This window comes from Pristis pectinata, chromosome 30 (genome assembly GCF_009764475.1).
Source record: "Pristis pectinata isolate sPriPec2 chromosome 30, sPriPec2.1.pri, whole genome shotgun sequence".
Taxonomy (NCBI): domain Eukaryota; kingdom Metazoa; phylum Chordata; class Chondrichthyes; order Rhinopristiformes; family Pristidae; genus Pristis; species Pristis pectinata.
This window is the reverse complement of record NC_067434.1, coordinates 26,341,005-26,362,366: the sequence shown is the minus strand read 5'-3', so window position 1 is coordinate 26,362,366 and position 21,362 is coordinate 26,341,005. Positions and strand designations below refer to the sequence as shown.

The following is a 21,362-nucleotide window of genomic DNA, read 5'->3' as shown; positions in this document are numbered from 1 at the left end:
AGGGTGGTGGTGGAGGCAGATACGATAGGTGTTTAAGAGACTCTTAGATAGGCATATGTGCAGAGAATGGGGGGGTATGGACATTGTGTAGGCAGAAGGGATTAGTTGTAATTAGGTGAATAGTTCGGCACAACTTGGTGGGCTGAAGGACCTGTTACTGTTCTATGGCGATCCCCTGGTATACAGGGCCCAGTGATCCAGTCAACAAATACCTGGTGATGCTCCATTGCTGTTTGTGGGAGCTTCCTCTGCACAGAAAGAGGTAATGACACTTCAAACAAATGTTACTGGCAGGACAGCACTTTGGAAAGTCTGTCCACCAGGTGCCACACCGGATGATCCGCTTCACCTAACCCAACGGGCCCAGGTGATCACCAAGGGTGTAGAGGAGATTTACAAGGATGTTGCCTGGATTGTGGAGCATGCCTTATGAAAACAGGTTGTGAGAACTTGGCGTTTTCTCCTTGGAGCGACCAAGGATGAGAGGTGACCTGATAGAGGTGTATAAGATGAGAGGCATTGATCGGGTGGATAGTCAGACTTTTTTCCCCAGGGTTGAAAAGGTTTCCACAAGAGGACATAGGTTTAAGGTGCTGGGGAGTAGGTATAGAGGAGATGTCAGGGGTAAGTTTTTTTACTCAGAGAGTGGTGAGTGCGTGGAATGGGCTGCCGGCAACGGTGGTGGAGGCGGATACTATAGGGCCGTTTAAGAGACTTTTGGATAGGTACACGGAGCTTAGAAAAATGGGTAAGCCTAGTAATTTCTAAGGTAGGGACATGTTCGGCACAGCTTTGTGGGCCGAAGGGCTTGAATTGTGCTGTAGGTTTTCTACGTTTCTATTCCCCTGAGGACCCACACAGCTCACTTCACCAACCCCTGCACGCCCCATCCCGTGTCACTTGCGAGTTCTGACGTGGTGCCCCTGATAATCGAGCCCAGATCAGGTACGTTGGCGCCTGGGGAGACTGTGCAGGTTGTTGAACCAGGGCCACGCAATTAGAGGGTGTAGTAGTGACCGAGTCTGGTGCAGCGTCTCCCCGGGGAGTCTCCCTCCTGATGTGAGCCGAGGCTTCAATCCACGCTCCTCCTGTGGAGCCCACTATCGGAGTCACGTTCCCATCGGATGTGTCGGACAACTCACCCGCCGCTCTGGGAAACCTTATTCTAAGGTGGGGCCTCGAGAAACTCAAGCAGCAGCGTTTAGTCTAACGGGCTCGTAACCCGTTTAACTCCCTTTGAACCGTGGACAGAACGCCTGCGACTCGGACCCCACCTTCAGTCGGGGTCCAATCCCGGGACATGTAACCAGGGGTCCGCGTAATGCCTCACGTTTGAAGTAGCCCGGGAGAGACAGATTCATCCAGCCCAGGCTATTGAACCGCATGAAGCTTCACAACCGAGACCCATCTTGTGGTCTGACAATTATCAAGTGGCCGTTAGTGGCCATCTCGACCCTAACGGGGAGAGTTAGCAGGACGGGGCACTGACCCAGCCGGTGAACCGGGGCACCCACTCCTTGTTCTTAGCCTGACGCCTACATCAGTGTTCAACCCTCCGGTTCATTACTCGTGCACCGCTATCCAACCTCGATGGAAACCCTTCCGACAGCGCAAGATACGAGTCGCCGTCCCACCTCGGAATGGGGCAGATGCTCGCTCCTCGGCGTGAAGTCCACGCGAAGGGGTCTCACGATTTCATGATGCTCCACCTCGGAGAGTGGTTCGAACTTGGGCGAACATCCAGCTGCGGGGAGAGGCGACTCAGTGGGTTAGGAAGCAAAGTTTCGTCTCAAGCAGTTAGTAACTCTGGTGATTGGTGGTGCAGTCACCACCGAGTCTTAACGCGAGACCGAGGGAGCTCCCCAACGTTCCTGCGACTCTTAGCTGTAGCTCACGACTCTTAGTCGTGGCTCTAAGACCAGGGACAAACCCTAGAAGTTGAGCAACGCGGTGCCATCAAATTCTACTTTTCCGCAAAGTTGAGAGTAATTTACACATAGTTAGCTGATGAGTCTCCGGATGTGCAGACACCCCGCGGCTTCATCAACAAACTGCAAATGTAATTCGGGAATTATCTGAACTCCAAGAACCTGATCTTTGTATAAAATACAAAGGTTCAGGAATCAGCGTGGGGAATAAATCTGCTACAAACCCAGGTTAAAAGTTCGAGTTTTGTCTTTGATGAACGGCCGTGAGGAGAGTTCACACTTACCGAGCGCCACACAGACACTCAACAAACTGAGCCGAACCCAGATCCCGAGCATCGTGGCCGGAGCGGCGGTGGCGGCGGTCCCGGGGCTGGGCTGGTCCCAGAGCGGAGGCTGAGCACCGAGTGGCCGCCGGCCCATGAATGGAACCTCTCGGTGACAAACCCCGCCTCCTGCCCGTCCATTGGAGAACCGGCTCCAATCAGCGGTGGGCTCCGGGAGAGGGCGGGTCCTAACCTCTTCCGGGGAGTCTGCAGGACAGGAGAGGGGAGGGGTGGAGAGTGGAGGGAGGGGAGGGGTGGAGAGTGGAGGGAGGGGAGGGGTGGAGAGTGGAGGGAGGGGAGGGGTGGAGAGTGGAGGGAGGGGAGGGGTGGAGAGTGGAGGGAGGGGAGGGGTGGAGAGTGGAGGGAGGGGAGGGGTGGAGAGTGGAGGGAGGGGAGGGGTGGAGAGTGGAGGGAGGGGAGGGTGGAGAGTGGAGGGAGGGTGGAGAGTGGAGGGGAGGGAGGGAGGAGAGTGGAGGGGAGGGAGGGAGGAGAGTGGAGGGGAGGGAGGGAGGAGAGTGGAGGGGAGGGAGGGAGGAGAGTGGAGGGGAGGGAGGGAGGAGAGTGGAGGGGAGGGAGGGAGGAGAGTGGAGGGGAGGGGGGGTGGAGAGTGGAGGGGAGGGGGGTGGAGAGTGGAGGGGAGGGGGGGTGGAGAGTGGAGGGGAGGGGGGGTGGAGAGTGGAGGGGAGGGGGGGTGGAGAGTGGAGGGGAGGGGGGGTGGAGAGTGGAGGGGAGGGGAGGGGGGGTGGAGAGTGGAGGGGAGGGGGGGTGGAGAGTGGAGGGGAGGGGGGGTGGAGAGTGGAGGGGAGGGAGGGAGGAGAGTGGAGGGGAGGGAGGGAGGGGAGTGGAGGGGAGGGAGGGAGGGGAGTGGAGGGGAGGGAGGGAGGGAGGGGAGTGGAGGGGAGGGAGGGAGGGAGGGGAGTGGAGGGGAGGGAGGGAGGGAGGGGAGTGGAGGGGAGGGAGTGGAGGGGAGGGAGGGAGGGGGGGAGTGGAGGGGAGGGAGGGAGGGGGGGAGTGGAGGGGAGGGAGGGGAGGAGTGGAGGGAGGGAGGGAGGGGAGGAGGGGAGGGAGGGAGGGGAGGAGTGGAGGGGAGGGAGGGAGGGAGGGGAGGAGTGGAGGGGAGGGAGGGAGGGGAGGGAGGGAGGGGAGGGGTGGATGGAGGGAGGGGAGGGAGGGAGGGGAGGGGTGGAGGGAGGGAGGGGAGGGAGGGAGGGGAGGGGTGGAGAGTGGAGGGGAGGGAGGGGTGGAGGGAGGGAGGGGAGGGGTGGAGAGTGGAGGGGAGGGAGGGAGGGAGGGGAGGGGTGGAGAGTGGAGGGGAGGGAGGGAGGGGAGGGGTGGAGAGTGGAGGGGAGGGAGGGGAGGGAGGGGAGGGGAGGGAGGGGGGGGAGGGGAGGGGAGGGAGGGGAGGGGAGGGATGGGTGGGGAGGGGAGGGGAGGGGAGGGATGGGTGGGGAGGGGAGGGGAGGGGAGGGATGGGTGGGGAGGGGAGGGGAGGGATGGGTGGGGAGGGGTGGGGAGGGGAGGGAGGGGAGGGATGGGTGGGGAGGGGAGGGGAGGGATGGGTGGGGTGGGGTGGAGAGGAGAGGGGAGGGGTGGAGTGTGGAGGGGATGGTGGGAGCGGAGTAGGTGGGGAGGGGAGGGGAGGGGAGGTCTCTCGCTGCTTTCCAACACAGGCCACCTCTGGCTTGTCCCTCAGCCAGGAGCTGCCCCTCCTGGGTCATGGGGTACGGGGGTGACAGTGAAGCTCCCCAACACTTGACCCATCTCCTCAGGGGGTGCAGATACTGACTCACCACAGGGTGCCATTTAAATGCAGAAACAATGCAACATAAGGATACAAAGACAAACGACTGCCAGCCCCTCTGCACTGTTCATCTTCTCTGATTTCCCTGCAACAAAGGCCCTTCAGCCCATCGAGTCTATGCTAACTCACTGAGCAATGCCATCATTCCCCCCCCCCCCCCCGTTATTCTCCTGTAACCCCCTCACCCTCCACACTGGGGACAATTTACAGCAGCCAGTTAACCCACCAACCCACTCGATCATGGGGCGAACGTGCAAACTCCACACAGACAGAACCCAAGGTCAGGATCGAACCCGTGTCTCTGGAGCTGGGAGGCAGCAGCTCTACCTGTTGCACCTCCTTAATCCTTCCGACCTTTCAGTCGTGATTTAGTGATAACCGCTTTGGAATATCCTTGTAAATGAAGCCAAACAGAGCACAACCCAGCTCAGATCATCAATGATAATCATCTGTTTTAAAAGTTGTAAGTCACCTGTGAAAATACTTCAAGGGTTAATGACCGAGAGGTAATGTTAGACCCTTAGCCGCATCTTACAATTCATTCCCAGTTCCACAGCCTCGGTCATTCATGGGGTTGGCGCATTGCCCGTCCCCAGTTGCCCCTTGGGGAGGTGACGAGATCTGTTGCTGTTCCTCTGGTGTAGATGCTCCCAGTGTTGTTGGGGAGCAAGTTCCAGGACAGACTCAGCAACAGTGAGGGAATCGGAATCAGGTTTATTATCACTGACATATCTCATGAAATGTGTTGTTTTGCAGCAGCCGTACAGTGCAAGACATAAAAATTACTGTAAGTTACCAAAATAAATAAATAGTGTAAAAGAGGAATAATGAGGCAGTGTTCATGGGTTCATGGACCGTTCAGAAATCTGATGGTGGAGGGGAAGAAGCTGTTCAAGTGTGGGTCTTCAGGCTCCTGTACCTCCTCCCCGATGATAGTAACGTGAAGAGGGCGTGTCCTGGACTGTGAGGGTCCTTAGTGGTGGATGCCGCCTTCTTGAGGCACCGCCTCTTGAAGATGTCCTCGACAGTGGGGAAGGTTGTGCCTGTGATGGAGCTGGCTGAGTCTATAACCCTCTGCAGCCTCTTGCGATCCTTTGATTTGGAGGCTTCTTACCAGGCGGTGATGCAACCAGTCAGAATGCTCTCCACTGTATACCTGTGCGATTGCTTTCTTTGTGATTGCATCAATGTGTTGGGCCCAGGATAGATCCTCTGCGATGTTGACACCCAGGAACTTGAAGCTGCTCACCACTGACCACTCAATGAGGACTGGTGTGTGTTCTCCCGACTTCCCCTTCCTGAAGACCACAATCAATTCCTTGGTCTTGCTAACGCTGTGCGAGGTTGTTGTTGCAACACCACTCAACCAGCCGATCTATCTCACTTCTGTACGCCTCCTCGTCGCCATCTGAGATTCTGCCAACAGCAGTGGTGTCATTGGTGAATTTATAGTTGGTGTTTGAGCTGTGCCTAGCCACACTGTCAGGAGTGTAGAGAGAGTAGAGCAGTGGGCTACACACGCATCCTTGAGGTGTGCCTGTATTGATTGTCAGCGAGGAGGAGATGTTATTACTGTAGTCTCCCGATAAGGAAGTTGAGGATCCAGTTGCAGAAGGAGGTACAGAGGCCCAGGTTTTGAAGCTTGTTGATTGGTACTGCGGGGATGAAGGTGTTGAAAGTCGAGCTGTATTTGATAAACAGCAGCCTGACGTATGTATTGCTGTTGGTGCTCCAAAGCCGAGTGAAGAGCCAGTGAGATTGCATCCGCTGTAGACCTGCTGTGGCGGTAGGCAAATCACAGCAGGTCCGGGTCCTTGCTCAGGCAGGAGTTAATTCTAGCCAGGACCAACCTCTCAAAGCACTTCATCGCAGTAGATGTGAGTGCTACCGGGCGGTAGTCATTGATAGGAAGGGTGATGTGTTCCCAAGTTAGGATCAGGTTTGAGGGAAGGTTTGAAATAAAACACAGAAAATACTGGAAACTGATTATCATCTCAAACATAAGAGGAAGTTTGAGTGAGTTCTGCAAATTTAGAATTTGGTGAAATTTTGAGTCGTCGACAATGTTGCCGATGAGGAGATTACTCAATCTTTTCAATGGAACCGCCGTTCATTCACAAAATATACAGACAAACATAACCTGCCTGTCAGGGATGCCAAGAGTCAATACCAACTCAAAATAGAGTCCCTGACCAGCTGCCAGTTATGGCAGGGATTACATGACATAACAGGCTAACAAGACGAAGTCGGGCTGCATAGCTAACAACAGTGCATCCCTTCCTGATGAACTTAACACATTCTATGTGCGTTTTGAACTGAAGGGAAGTGGATTGTCACCACCCACCCTGACAGCCACCAACGCAGAGGAACCTGTGATCACAGTGCAGGACATAAGATCAGTCTTCCGGAGAGTGAACACGAGGAAAGCACCTGGCCCAGATGGTGTCCCAGGCCGTGCGCTCAGATCTTGTGCTGATCAGCTGGCAGAAGTATTTGCGGACATATTCAACCTCTCCCTACTTCAATCTCAGGTTCCCTCCTGTTTTAAGAAGACCACTATCATCCCGGTACCAAAGAAAAGCAAGGTAACATGCCTCAATAACTACCGACCAGTGGCTCTGACATCCACCATCATGAAGTGCTTTGAGAGGTTGGTCATGGCACGCATCAACTCCAGCATCCCAGACAACCTGGACCCATTGCAATTCGCCTATTGGTGAAACAGGTCCACAGCGGACGCCATCTCCCTGGCCCTACACTCAGCTCTGGAGCATCTGGACAGTAAAGGCACCTACGTTAGACTATTGTTTATTGACTACAGCTCTGCCTTCAATACAATAATCCCAAGCAAACTTGTCACCAAACTCGGAGACCTAGGACTCAACACCTCCCTCTGTAACTGGATCCTTGACTTTCTAACAAACAGACCACAATCAGTGAGGATAGGCAGCAATACCTCTGGCACAATTATTCTCAACACTGGTGCCCCACAAGGCTGCGTCCTCAGCCCTCTACTCTACTCCCTCTACACTCACGACTGTATGGCCACATTCTGCTCTAACTCCATCTACAAGTTTGCAGATGATACCACCGTTGCAGGCCGTATCTCAAACAGCGATGAGTTGGAGTACAGGAAGGAGATAGAGAGCTTAGTGGAATGGTGTCATGACAACAACCTTTCCCTCAATGTCAACAAAAGAGCTGGTCATTGACTTCAGGAAAGGGGGCGGTGTACCTGCACCTGTCTACATCAATGGTGCTGAGGTCGAGAGGGTTGACAGTTTCAAGTTCCTGGGAGTGAACATCACCAACAGCCTGTCCTGGTCAAATCACATAGATGCCATGGCCAAGAAAGCTCACCAGCACCTCTACTTCCTCAGGAGGCTAAATAAGTTTGGTTTGTCCACTTTGACTCTTACCAGCTTTTACGGATGCACCATCAAAAGCATCCTATCTGGATGTATCATGGCTTGGTACAGCAACTGCTCTGCCCAGGACCGCAAGAAGCTGCAGAGAGCTGTGGACACAGCCCAGCGCATCACGGACACCAGCCTCCCCTCCTTGGACTTTGTCTCTACCTCTCGTTGTCTTGGTATAGCGGCCAGCATAATTAAAGACCCCACCCACCTGGGACATTCTCTCTTCTCTCCTCTTCCATCGGGTAGAAGATACAGGAGCCTGAGGGCACGTACCAACAGACTTAAGGACAACTTCTACCCCACTGTGATAAGACTATTGAACGGTTCCCTTATACAATGAGATGGACTATGACCTCACGATCTACCTTGTTGTGACCTTGCACCTTATTGCACTGCACTTTCTCTGTAGCTGTGACACTTTACTCTGTACTGTTATTGTTTTTACCTGTACTACCTCAATGCACTCTGTACTAACTCAATGTAACTGCACTGTGTAATGAATTGACCTGTATGATCGGTTTGTAACACAAGCTTTTCACCGTACCTCGGTACAAGTGACAATAATAAACTAATACCAATACCAACTTACATTTACTTCTTAGTGAGAGTAAAATGACTGTAATTAGGAGGTACTCTCAATTCCAAGCCCAAGTGTTCACGGATCATTCAGATGGAAACCCGCCGACTTCCACAATGAAACCTTATCGAATATGTACATCAAAGTTTGCCCAAAAGGAACACAACCTGATCCGTAGTCTGCGGAGCAAGTGTTGTGGTCCACACCAATCGCCACCTTCAGGACAGAAGACACACTGCACAACTATTCAAAGGACATTTCTTGTAATTGTATACAACTGAAAGTGGGCGGAAGTGAGACTGGCTGCTTCTGAAAGGGTTTCCAGTGCCTTTGAGCATGGGTTTGGGCAAAGACATCACTTATCCGGAGGTGGTTTTTGGTGTTGGTGACAAGATTCTGGAAATGCTGTCTGAATGTAGCTGAGAGATAGTTCACACAGGCAGCAGCTGACCCACCTGGAATCAGATGTTGAGTAACCTTCCCATCAGATAACCCGGTAATGACTTCCTAAAACTGGTTATTGAACTCTGAATGACTTACTCAGCCAGTGCTTTCCAGAACCAAACACTCGCTGTATTAAGAACTTTATCCCCATGTCACCTTTGGTTCTTGACCGCTCCACCAATGGGAACGGTTTCTCTACCTACCCTGCCTGTATTCTTTATGATTTTAAATCCCTCTGTCAGATCTCCTCACAACCTCCTTTGTTCCAAGGAAAACAACCTCAGATTGCCCAGTCTATCCCCCTCACAGAACTAAAGTCCCTCTTCCCTGGAATCCCTTTGAAAGTCCCCTCTGCACCCTCACTACGTGGTCACCTTTCCTAAAATGTGGCACCAGGACCAGACCCAATCATCCAATTATGGTTGAACCACTCCTTCCAAAAGGTTCATTATAACTCCCTTACTTGTAATAAAGCCCAGGGTCGTTTATTTGTTTTTAACCACTTTCTCAACCTGTCCTGCTGCTTTCAAAAAAAACTGTGCACATATACCCCAGTTAACCTCTGGGAAGGAATCATGTCCTCCAGCTCATCGTCTCTTTGTTTTCCAGCCACAAGTAACACGTTGCTTTTCTCAGCATTAAGTTTTATCTGCCTCCCATGCACCAACCTCTCTGCATCTCCTGACTATTCTCCATTACATCTCCAGGGTTTGTGTCATCAGCACATATGAAAATTATGCTCCATACTCCCAAGTCCAAGTCACACACACACACAGCGGTCTTCGAACTGACCACTGGGGACCTCCATGTATGCTTCCCTACAGTCCAATATCTTTCACTACAACTCTTTCCTGTCACTGAGACAATATTATTCCATGAGCTTTCATCTGTCATACTTTTTGAGTCCATGTGCATCATATCCACAGTGGTTCCCTCATTGACCCTCCATTGTCTATCTAGTTAGACCTGATTTGCCTTTGTCAGATCCACACTGGCTTTCTTTGATCACTCGTCTGGGTGATTAGTAATTCTGTGCCTGATTCTTGTTGAGGATCACAAAACCTGAACTTTATGCAAGCCAAACCAAACTGACTTTGTTCTGTTCAGGATATGAGGTGTGCAGGCCCAGATGTGGGGTCTCTGCCAATTTGTCTCCACCTGGGTATGCTGCATGGATTTTGGATGTGGAACACATAAAATCACTGCAGGACTATCTCCCTTCCCTCTCCTGAGGGAAAATGAGGCAATTCCTCATTAGATCAACTTCTTGCTCAACCAGAACTGGACATACAATTTATTTTAGTAGTAATTGATATTCAATTAATGTTTGCAGTCTTTAGGACAGGTAACCACCATTCTAGACACTTCTACTTTTGTGTTACAGAATTTAGTTTGGAGGCTGTCTTCAATTAGAACATTGCCCCTAATTGAATTCAGTGCTAACTCATTGGGTGGAGGACAGTGCCACCATGTGGAGAAACACATCATTGTTGTTGCAGCAGAAGGTGAAAATACTTTGCATGCAGCATGTGTGCCTGGTTTGCGGACAACAGCAGTGGTGTTGAGACCGAGGGAAGCAATTACCCACATCCTGACTAACAGCTAATTTGATGTGGGGACAATGCGTGTGGAAGTGGGTGCTGACAGCAGTTTCCAGAGGTTATGTCCAGACGAGCACAGGAACCAGACCAGCACAGACCTCATGTGATTGTAGGACCAGAGGGAAGATGAGAAAATCAAACTTCACTAGAGGGTAGCAGGAACTTACTGTGAGAACTCAAACTATATTGTATGTGTGCTTCAGGAGCTGTGACCTGCAGGACTGTAGAACTTGGGTTGGGCAAGGAGAGGGAACCATTGGAATAATGGTCACCTCCTGTGTTGTAAGGTTTTCGATCCTAATGCAAACTTGGATGACCGAGGGCTGTGGTGACTTGGTCACTGATTGCACTCAAAAGCGAGATCAGTAGACGACTGGATACGAGAACACTCGACAATCGGAGCAGGAGGCCGCCACTCGGCTCCTCAAGCCTGCCCCTCCATTTATTATGACGATGGCTGACCTATGCTGGCCTCAATTCTTCTGTGCCTGTTCCTAACCCTCAGTCTTTCACGTACTTCTCTATCTCCACCTTAAGTATCTCTGATTATCTGGTCAGAAGAATCAAGGGATATAGGGGCAGGGTAGGGCAGTGTTGACCAGCTATGACCTTGTTGAATGGGAAAGAGTCAGTGTGCTGAATGGCCTCTCTCTCCCCTACTAACGCTGGCAGTAGATGCGTGTGGGTTATGCAGTAAAGTGGATCCATTCCCCTCCAGAGAACAGATCAACAACTTACTTTCACAGTTCCTTTCATCGTCAGGAGGCCAGCTGCCTCATTGTGCCCACACCTGACCAGCCTGCAGGCAGAGTTCCAACACTCCCTTCAGTGGCACCAGTTGCTCTGTGAGTTGAAAGAACATTAGTCAGAGCTACACAGGAGGCCAGAACGGATCAGGTGTAGGGATCTTGGAGGGTAGTAGTGCAGGACAAGGTTACAAGGAAGGAAAGACCACAGCAGAATGGATAAAGGATGTGAGTGTTAAACAGAGGTGCTGGCGGCCTGGGAGGCAACAGGTCAGCGAGGCCAGGAGTGAAGGGCGAAGGGCAATGGGTACAAACTCTGAAAAGTGAATCCGTTTCACCAAAACAACACAAGTTTTCATACTAGTAATTCTGTTGTAACTTTTGGGACACACTATAACAAGTTGATGTTAACAAGAAATCCAAAGGACAGTCAAATTATTAAATCTTAACATCTGAAAAGATACCGAGACATTGGAACAGGTTTCGCTTTGCATGAGGAAGTTCTTTTGCTTGTTAGCTCCATGGAATTTCTCATATTTCCTTATGACATGAGGCCATTTGGCCCATCAGGTCAATGCCAGCTCTTGCAGCATTTCCATTTTCCTATTTACTTCCCTGTAACTGATTCTCTTGTGTAACCATCAACTTTTAGTTATATCGCTAAAAGAGCGATTTTCAACATTTCAAATCCACAACTAACAAGAGTGTATGTAGGAAGATGAGAAACCTCCGATCAAAGTTTGCACCTGGCTTTATACAAGTATGAAAAGGCTTGTTTTATTTAATGAGCCTGGTAGGGAGACAACACTCACACCCAGAAACATGGAGTTAAAAGAAAAAGCACAATTCTACAACTTAGATGCATTTCATACTGAAATATTTATTACAGATTTGCAGGTCAGGTTATACTTCAGATAATAAAAATTGAGTGCAGTGTTCAGATAAAGTGAAATGATTGAAGGCACTATGACTTTAAAATAAAAATCTGAAACTATTCCCAGTTAGCTTCTGGAAACAAAAACTACCACTCCATTTACACGTTCCTACAACGCGACATAACACTGTTCGAAAATTCAGAACATCACCCTCATATTCCCTTTCCTCACCCTGTGTTTTGTGCCAGTGCGAAGTGGCTGTGCCTGCACTGTCAGGGTGTGTACTGCCCCATGCTCTGCACCTCCTTGCACTGTGGAGACAGTGGGCAGATTCATTCTTCCTTTCCTTTCTCCGAGTTTCCCAATGACCAGGAAGGGATGAGCAGGAAGCTGGATTATCTCGGATGTAAAATTTTCCCAGGTGCTGGAATTCCCATCAGCCTCTGATCATTTCACATACTGTACACAAAAATAACTACATTTCATTGTGCTCACAGCTAGCTGCAAACTAACATAGTATTAACAAATGAATCTTATTCACAACAGCTTCAAAATAATCTAATTACATATTTGGAACCATCTGGAGTGTGGGTTTCTGCTTGGCTTGGTAATTACACTCATTATCCTTGGAGTTATTGGTGAATAGGGTGGGAAATTTACAAGCCATTTCCAGCATTTCACTGTGCAGATAATGGTGCTCGTGGAACGGTCCCTTGCTGTGCCGGTGGTTTACTTCTCTCTGCCGAGATCTGTTCAAGACGTTCAGTGTAGAATCCATTAAAATCTAACCTGCAATGGACAAACACAAAAGCAGCAAAGATTAAATTACCCCAAATGATTTAATAAAAAATAACTGTCATAACCCAAATTATCTGGATGGCGTTCTTCTCAGAACTGCTTCAGTTCCATTAGGGGCACGTTGAAGTAACTGGATCACAATAATTCTGTGGAATGTGCCAATGATAAGCTCAGACCAGAGCTGCAGTCTGAGGTTCACAGGTTCTCAGTTCCCAACGGCTCATCAGCACCAACAGTTTATTCACTTTTAGCCCTAGCAGCAGATGGAAGAGCTTTGGCAGGGCATCATACCCATGGAAAACAAACTGCTGCAACAGAGCCTCCTTTATTCTGCATTTTGATGTACTGCGCAAATTATAAATAAGGAAATGCCTGATTAATGCCTTCCTTCAACCCAGTGAACAGGGTGACTGCCAGAACACACATCCATGAGGAGAAAGGGAAAAGAGTGCTTAATCCCAAAACAAAGACACGTGTTCCTAATCAAAGCTTCAGACCTGCAAGATATTTGCAGTACAACACTTTGAAAAGCATGCATGGTTTTATAAACAATCTGCTGGAGGAATTCAGCAGCATCTGTGGGTGAGGGGAAGGAAATGTCGATGTTTCAGGTTGAAACCCTGCATCAGGACGTGTCGCTTTATCCAATTACCAACTCTGATTTCTCATTTTACAGACATCAGGGCAGTATCCCTCAGCGTACTCGGATACTGGGAATTTCAGGTGAGATTCTGGCATGGATTGAGGACAGGTTAACAGACAGAACACAGATATAAACAAGTGATTTCTGGAAGGGGAGACTGGTGCTGGGCCCCCATCTGTAACAATGGTGGAGAGGAGATGCAGACAGGATAATGAACAGATAGCACATGCTGTGGAAGAATGAGAAGTCATCTACTTTGGTAGAGAAAAAAAATTAGAGAACCTGAGTATGTTTAAAGGACAGAGGACTTGGTACAGTCTTCCCCCACTTTACACACAGGTTATCCTCCTAGAGAACCATCCACATCACGATTTTCTGTAGCACAAACCTCCCTCCAATGAATCCCATGCCTTAAGTAGGGATGCTTTCCCAATGGAGGTTTTTCTCTCAACAGTAACGACCCTGTGGATGTGCGGTCTATAGGTAAGGGAATTCTGATTGTGTTTAAGCAGAAGAGATAGGGTTGTTGTTTTAATTAACTAGCAATGGATGTCACATTGTTTGATAAAGTACCATTGTACAAGTGTCAATAGAAGGGACTGCTCTATCAGTCTCCAAAGCAAATGCCTAAGTGGCCTCCTGCTATGAAGTGGCAACCTGCCACCCTTGTCCTGGGTAAACTAATTTGTTTCTGTTTACATTTCATATTTATTTTCACATTAATTCTGTAAGAGCAAATTTTTATTCTGCATCCCAAAGTTTTTGGTAGTGATTGGTGAATTCTGTAAGGGCAAATTTCTGGTACCTGAACTGTTGTAATGTGGGGATACACTGTAGATGTACACAAATCACCGACAGTTAACAAGGTTTGACGAACGAGGGTGGCAAATGACCCTTTCCTTTTGAATTCAGATTTTCAGTAAAGACATATTAATGCAATTATCATAGTCTTGCTGGAATTACACAGGGCCCTGGGGAGACTAGGTTTGGTAGCTCTCTCAGTCATCATGGGCACCACCTCCCTGTTATAAAATTTCCAGTCATTTGAAAGAGATTCAAATACATAGAATAACATGCATAGGTCTGTTCAAGGAAGTAAGTGCCACCAAGGTGAAGTCCTGGGATGGGGTTTATTCTGTGAGGAGGGATCAAGCAGACCGGGTCAGTACTCCTTAACATTCAGAAGAATGAGAGGCAATCTATTTGAAGCATTCAAGTTTCTTACGAGGTTTGACAGGGGAGATGTAGGAATAATATTTCCCTGGCTGCGGTCCAATAAAACCAGGGATATCCATCTCAAAATAAAGGGTCGGCCATTTGAGACAGATGAGAAGAAATTTCTTCACCCAGAGGATAGTAAATCTTTGGAATTCTTTAACACAAGAGGCTGTGGAAGCTCAGTCATTGAGTACATTCAGGATAAATCAATTATTGGATGTTAAGGGAATCAAACGCTAGGAGGCCAGTCAGGGAGACAGCGTGGTGGTACTGGGGCCGAAGGCCTTCTCCTGCTTCTACTCCTTAAATTCTTCTGCCCATTTCTTACATTCAGACACTATAGAAATCCAAGGATGACTTGCATTTATAATCCCATCTTTGACAAATCTCCGTATGTCCTAAAGCAACTAATAACAACTTTATTTGAAGTTCCAAACCTCTACCACCTTTAGGTGTAAATATTTTCCTCACCTCCGTTCGACATTAAATCTACATTCCCCAGTTTTTGATCCTTCAGGGAAGAGAAACAGGTCTTCCCTAGTTTCACAACTTAGGTTAAAAACTGATGGAAACACAACAGCCAATCTGCACGTCAGCTCAACAAACAGCACTGGGATACAACGGCCCATGCCGTCTTCTCGCAGCTGCCACAGAAGCCTGAAGTCCCACACCACCAGGTTCAGAAACAGCTACTTCTCTTCAATCATTCGATTCCTGAACAATCCTAATCACTACCTTAGTATAGCAACACTGTGACCACTTTGCACTACAATGGACTGTTTTTTGTTCTAATTGTATTCTTTCTTGTATAATTTGTGTTGTTCTTGTGAATATTGTGTATCTGATGCTATGTGCCTGTGATGCTGCTGCAAGTCAGTTTTTCATTGCACCTGCACATTCAAGTACTTGTGCACATTGTAATTGGTTTATTGTTGTCACCTGTACTGAGGTACAGTGAAAAACTTGTCTTGCATACCATTCATACAGATCAATTCATTACACAGTGCATTGAGGTAGTACAGGGCAAAACCATAACAGGATGCAGAATAAAGTGTAACAGCAACAAAGTGCAGAGCAGGCAGACGATAAAATGCAAGGTCATCACGAGGTATATTGTGAAGTCAAGAGTCCATCTTATCATACTAGGGAACCATTCAATAGTCTTATCACAGTGGGATAGAAGCTGCCCTTGAGCCTGCTGGCACGTTCTTTCAGGCTTTTGTGTCTTCTGCCCGATAGGAGAGGGGAAGAGAGAGAATGTCTGGGGTGGGTGGGGTCTTTGATTATGTTGGCTGCTTTCCTGAGGCAGTGGGATGTACAGACAGAGTCCACGGAGGGGAGGCTGGTTTCCTTGCATATAACAATAAACTTGACTTTGACATTCACCTTGGGATAATACCAGCTTTTAGTAATCTTGACTGCAGTATAAATATTTGCCTGGGGACTAGAGATTAATTCCCTTACTTTAACAAAATAGTACCAGGGGATAGAACATCGAACAGTACAGCACAGGAACAGGCCCTTCAGCCCACAATGTTGTGCCGAACCAATTACATTCATAATAAAATGCTCAACTGAACTAATCCCTTCTGCCTAAACAATGTACCTATCCTACCATTTCCCTCACATTCACGTGTGCCTAAGAGTTTCTTGAACGCCCCTATCGTATCGATCTCCACCACCCCAGGCAGTGCATTCCAGGCACCCTCCACTCTGTAAAAAAAAAACTTGCGCTGCACATCTTTGAATTTACCCCCATCACCTTAAATGTGTGCCCTCTGGTATTAGGCATTTCAACCCTGGGAAAATGATACCGGCTGTCTATCTATGCCTCTCAATCATATAAACCTCTATCAGATCTCCCCTCAGCCTCTGCCGCTCCAGGGAGAACAACCCAAGTTTGTGCAACCTCTCATAGCACATGCCCTCCAGGGAGCATCTCAGTAAACTTCTTCTGCACCTTCTCCAAAGCCTCGACACCCTTCCTATAATGGGGCAACCAGAACTGAATGCAATACTCCAGATGAGGCCTAACCAGAGTTTTATAAAGCTACAGCATAACTTCCTGACTCCTGCCTCGACTAATGATGGCAAGTGTGTCATATGCCTTCTTTACTGCCTTATCAACCTGTGTAGCCACTTTCAGGGAGCTGTGAACTTGGACCCCAAGATCGCCCTGCTCATCAACACGGTTAAGGGTCTTGCCATTAACAGTGTACTGTCTCTTTATATTTGATCTCCCAATGTGCAACACTGCACATTTGGCCGGGTTGAACTCTATCTGCCATTTCTCTGCCCATATCTGCAACTGGTCTATATCCCACTGTATCTTTGCCAGTCTTCTACACGATCCACAACACCACCAATCTCCATATCATCTGCAAACTTACTAACCCACCCACGTACATTTTCATTCAGGTCATTTATATACATCACAAACAGCAGGGATCTCAGTCCGGATTCCTGAGGAACACCACTAGTCACAGACCCCCAGCTAGAATAAGTCCCATCGACCACTACCCTCTATGGGCAAGTCAGTTATGAATCCAAACGGCCAATTCACTGCGGATCCCATGCATCTTAATCTTCTGGATGAGCCTCCATGAGGGACCTTGTCAAACACCACACTAAAATCCAGGTAGACAACATCCACAGCTCGACCTTCATCAATCACCCTCATCACCTCGTCAAAAAACTCAATCAAGTTAGTAAGGCACAACTTGCCCTGCACGAAGCCATGCTGACTGCCCCTAATTAGGCTGTGGTTTTCCAAATGCTCATAAATCCTATCCTTAAGAATCCTCTCCAGTAACTCCCCTACCATTGACATGAAACTCACTGGTCTATAGTTACCAGGATTATCCCTGTTTCTCTTCTTGAACAATGGAACAACATTAGCTACTCGCCAGTCCTCTGGGACCTCGCCTGTGGCTAGACAGGTCATGAAGATATTGGTCAAGGCCCCAGCAATCTCATCTCTTGCCTCTCTCAATAACTTGGGGTATATCCCATCAGGCCCTGGGGACTTATCCACCTTGATGCTCTTTAAGAGACTCAACACTGCCTCCTCCTCTATCTCGGAATGGCCCAGCATATTAGCACGCTCCACACCGATCTCTCCACCCTTCTCTTTGGTAAATACTGATGCAAAGTATCAGGACCTCACAGTTAAGGACCTCACCAACATCTTCTGCTTCTAAGCACATGTTCCCTCCTTTATCCTTGAGTGGTCCTACCCACTCCCTAGTTATCCTCTTGCCCTTGATGTATGTATAGAATGCCTTGGAAGAATCTTGAGCATAACTGTATGGAATCTTTTACACAATCACCTGAAACAGGTCATTGTTTCATGCCTCATCTGAAAAACAGCCTCCGTCAGTGCTACATTTATCAGCCCAAATTTTTCTGTTGCAGTCTCTGGAGTGCTGCTAACCCTTCTGAGTGAGGCATGGATATTATCAGTGCCAAGAATGCAGGGAAAGGAATGCTGCTCACACAGGAAGAATCAACAGTTACCAATGGAGGTCTGAGTTTAGCTGTTAAAGTTAAAACATTTATGTCGTATGGTTAGAATGTGGAACTTTCTACCCCAAATGAGGCACAAATCCTTTCTTCAAGTTATTGTAAAAAAATTAACAGAATGTGTAGTGAAGTGGGAGTGGAGTTGTGGCTCAGCTACAGAAAGTACTAGGAAGAATATGCTGTGATCTGCAATTCTGCTAACTCCGAACTATGATCTTCGCAGAGAAAAGTCTTTGATTAGATATTTAATCAGTAAGTCATATACAGAATTGAAAGATCAAATGGCCCTGTCATGAGAGTTACAGCCCGTCCTTTCACCTCTCCTGACTCTTCTCTGCAGAATAATTAAACCAATTTAAATTCAGCACCAGCAAAAATGCACATTTTTCAAATGCTGGATACTTAAAGAAAATTGTGCCAGTGACTTACCTATATATAATGTTGATCATACTGTGCTCGCAGTCATTTGTACTTGAAATGCTTAATCTGTCCAGCAGATCAAGCAGATTGGAAGAAAAGTTGTTGTCAAATGTATTTATGGTTCCCTCAAATCCAGATGTTGAATGCAGTGCATCTGCATGTTCCGCTGCAAACTGAAAACAGGCAGGTTTAGAACCGAGCCTGGGCATCAATGTTCACCTAGCTAACAAAAATCACAAGGAGACACAGGAGATTGCAGAGGCTGGAATTTGGAGCAAGAAAGTGCTGGAGGAACTCAGTGGGTCAGGTGGCATCTGTGGAGGGTAGTGGACAGTCGACATTTCGGGTTGAGACGGGCAGATGGAGGAGGGGAGAGTGGGAATATCGACAGAGGCGGGGGGTGATAGGTGGTAAAGGAAGAATCATATATTGGTATGTTTTCAATGTGGGGGTGAAGGATATAACTAAACACAATGCGGAGAAGTTATGGAATAACATACTGTTAAATGTCATGGACACCAATGCCCAGTATCTGCATCAAGCAGCCCCACTTACGGATCAAACTCTGGATTTCCATCAACCCAAACCCTGGTCTTCAAGGAATACATTCTATCAACATTCCCATTTCTGTTATAATGGCAGCCTACAAAATTACTGATAGTTTTCTGTGGCTCTGTACTGATTAATAAAAAGGGTTGTGATTACAAAATTACATTCACAAAGAACCACTTCTTTCCAGAGGGGCTTATTTAAGTTGCTGGTCCCAAGAACAAAGATTTTTTTTTAAAACAACTGGAAAATGTCATTACATTTCAATTGGTTACTGTATTTTCAATACAAAGTATTTGTTGACAGAATTGTGTTCAGGGCAAGTACGTTGCCAAGAATACAAGGGATTATTCACCTTTTTGGTGAGCTTTTTCTTTTCAATCTCCTCTGACCGTTCTAATTGAGTAGGCGGACCCTTCATCGTACCATGTTCCAGTGTCAGGCGCATCATCTCACTATCGATCTTTATGCTTTGAGTGAATCTCTAATATAACAAGGACATCAGAAGTTTAATATATCATACTTCCAATTAAACAAAACTGTACATAATGAAGATGACAGCTGTTCATAATGGTCAATTCTGTTGCTTTGCTCTGGGCCCCAAGTTGAACAAAATAAACAAATCCTCTACCACATGCCTGGGACCTGCCATTATTTGGAAATGTGCAATTTAATTAGGGATATAAATAAAATGGAGCTGTCCATCTTATGGAAAATCATTCACTGGCTCTGATTTTAGAGTCGGAGTACTACAGCACAGAAATGGGCCCTTTGGCCCATCTAGTCCACGCTGGCCCGATCTTACGGCTAATCCCATCTGCCTGCACCCAGACCATCCCTCCAAACCCATCCATGTACCTATCCAAACCTCTCTCACACGTTACAATTGGATCCACATCCACCACTTCCACTGGCAGCTCATTCCACATGCGCATCACCCTCTGAGTGAAGAAGTTCCCCCTTAAATACTTCACCTTTCTCCCTAAACTTATGTCCTCTAGTTCTAGTCTCAGCCAACCTTACGGGAAAAAGCCGGCATGCATTGACCCCATCTATACCCCTCATGATTTTGTATACCTCTATAAGATCTCCCCTCATTCTCCTGCGCTCCAGGGAATAAACTCCTCAACTATTCAACTCTTCCCTATAACTCAGGTCCTCAAGTCCCAGCAACATCCTTGTAAATTTTCTCTGCACTCTTTCAAGCTTATTGGTATCTTTCCTGTAGGTAGGTGACCAGAACTGCACACATTATCTTTCCTCATGAAAGAGAAAAGAGAAAATCTTGAGCTTACACCATGTCCTTCATGACCTCCAAGCACGAAGTTAATGGAGTACTTTTGCAACATAGCCACTGTTGTAATGTAGGGAACAGAAGAAGGGTAGCTAAAGCAAGTTGCTGATTATCCAGAAGTACGGGCTATTGATATTAAGACTCTAGTTTAAGTCCCACCAATGATGGCTGTAAATAATAGTGAGATAAATCTGAAATAAAATTTAGTATCAGTAATGATGACCACAACCAGTTTGTTATAAAATCCCATCTGGTCACTACTGTTGTTCAAGGAAGGAATCTATCAACATATTGTGGTCTATCCTGTGACTCCAGACATGTTGACTCTTAACTGCTCCCTGAAGTGGTTGAGCAAGCCATCCTGGGGGCAATTAAGGACTGGCAACCAATGCTGGTACCACATCCTATGAATAAACAAATGTATAAAAGTGTCACAGCTACTTGTGCACAGCCAGGTACAACACACTGCAATGTGAAAGCAGATCATCTGATTCACTGATGTTGGTAGAAGGACAAATATTGGCGAAGATACTGGGAAGAACTCCGTTGCTCCCCTCACCATTGCTAAACTGGGGCCACCTGTGGGACCTTCATCAGTGTAACACTCCCTCTCTACTCTGGTGTTTAGAATATGAAGACCATTCGGCCCTTTGAGTCTACCCTTTCAATACGACCATGGCCGACCATTCAAATTCAGTGCCTCCTCCAGTTTTCTTCCTGTATCCTTTAATCTCTTTAGACATGAATAAAATAATGCCTTGAATATAGTGATGTGGCTTCAACTACCTTCTGTGGTAGAGGTTAACCACTCTCTGGTGAATAAATTTCTATTTGTCAATCTTAGATAACTTACCTCCCCCTTATCCTTGGCCGCAATGCCTGGTTCTGGACATCCCACCAATGGGAACACCCTTCCTATCGTGTCCAGTCAGTCCCATCAGGATTTTAAAAGTTTCAATGGCATCCCCTCTCATTCTTCTAAACCCAAGTGAACACAAGCCCAATTGTTTCCAACCTCTCTTCCTACATCAGGCCTGCCTTCCCAGGGATCAGTCTGGTGAACCCTTGCTATACCCACTCCAGCAAGAGCATCCTTCCTCAGCTAGGGAGACCAAAACTGCACACAATACTAGATGAAGGTCTCAAAGCTCTGTACAATGTAGTAAGACATCTGTTCTTATACTCAATTCATTCTGAAGGCCAA

General features: G+C 47.7%; 2 protein-coding genes across 4 annotated transcripts in view; both read right to left on the bottom strand.

Annotated features, from left to right (window-relative positions):
• LOC127584690 (disintegrin and metalloproteinase domain-containing protein 8-like) overlaps positions 1–2,346 on the bottom strand; it is a 40,238-nt gene extending 37,892 nt beyond the window's left edge. Inside the window, exons 1-2 of one of the 2 annotated variants that reach the window (XM_052041574.1) lie at positions 2,213–2,346; positions 1,635–1,744 (exon numbers count right to left, since the gene is read on the bottom strand). In XM_052041574.1, coding sequence (XP_051897534.1) covers positions 1,635–1,744; positions 2,213–2,264 — 162 coding nt within the window. In that variant the 5' untranslated portion in view covers positions 2,265–2,346. The remainder of the gene's footprint in view (positions 1–1,634; positions 1,745–2,212) is intronic. The other variant, XM_052041575.1, reaches the window with a different exon arrangement.
• Positions 2,347–11,597: 9,251 nt separating this feature from the next.
• Positions 11,598–21,362, bottom strand: part of tubgcp2 (tubulin, gamma complex associated protein 2) — a 44,550-nt gene continuing 34,785 nt past the window's right edge. The window contains exons 16-18 of one of the 2 annotated variants that reach the window (XM_052041620.1): positions 19,220–19,348; positions 18,325–18,488; positions 11,598–12,503 (exon numbers count right to left, since the gene is read on the bottom strand). In XM_052041620.1, the coding sequence (XP_051897580.1) occupies positions 12,392–12,503; positions 18,325–18,488; positions 19,220–19,348 (405 nt within the window). In that variant the 3' untranslated portion in view covers positions 11,598–12,391. The remainder of the gene's footprint in view (positions 12,504–18,324; positions 18,489–19,219; positions 19,349–21,362) is intronic. The other variant, XM_052041621.1, reaches the window with a different exon arrangement.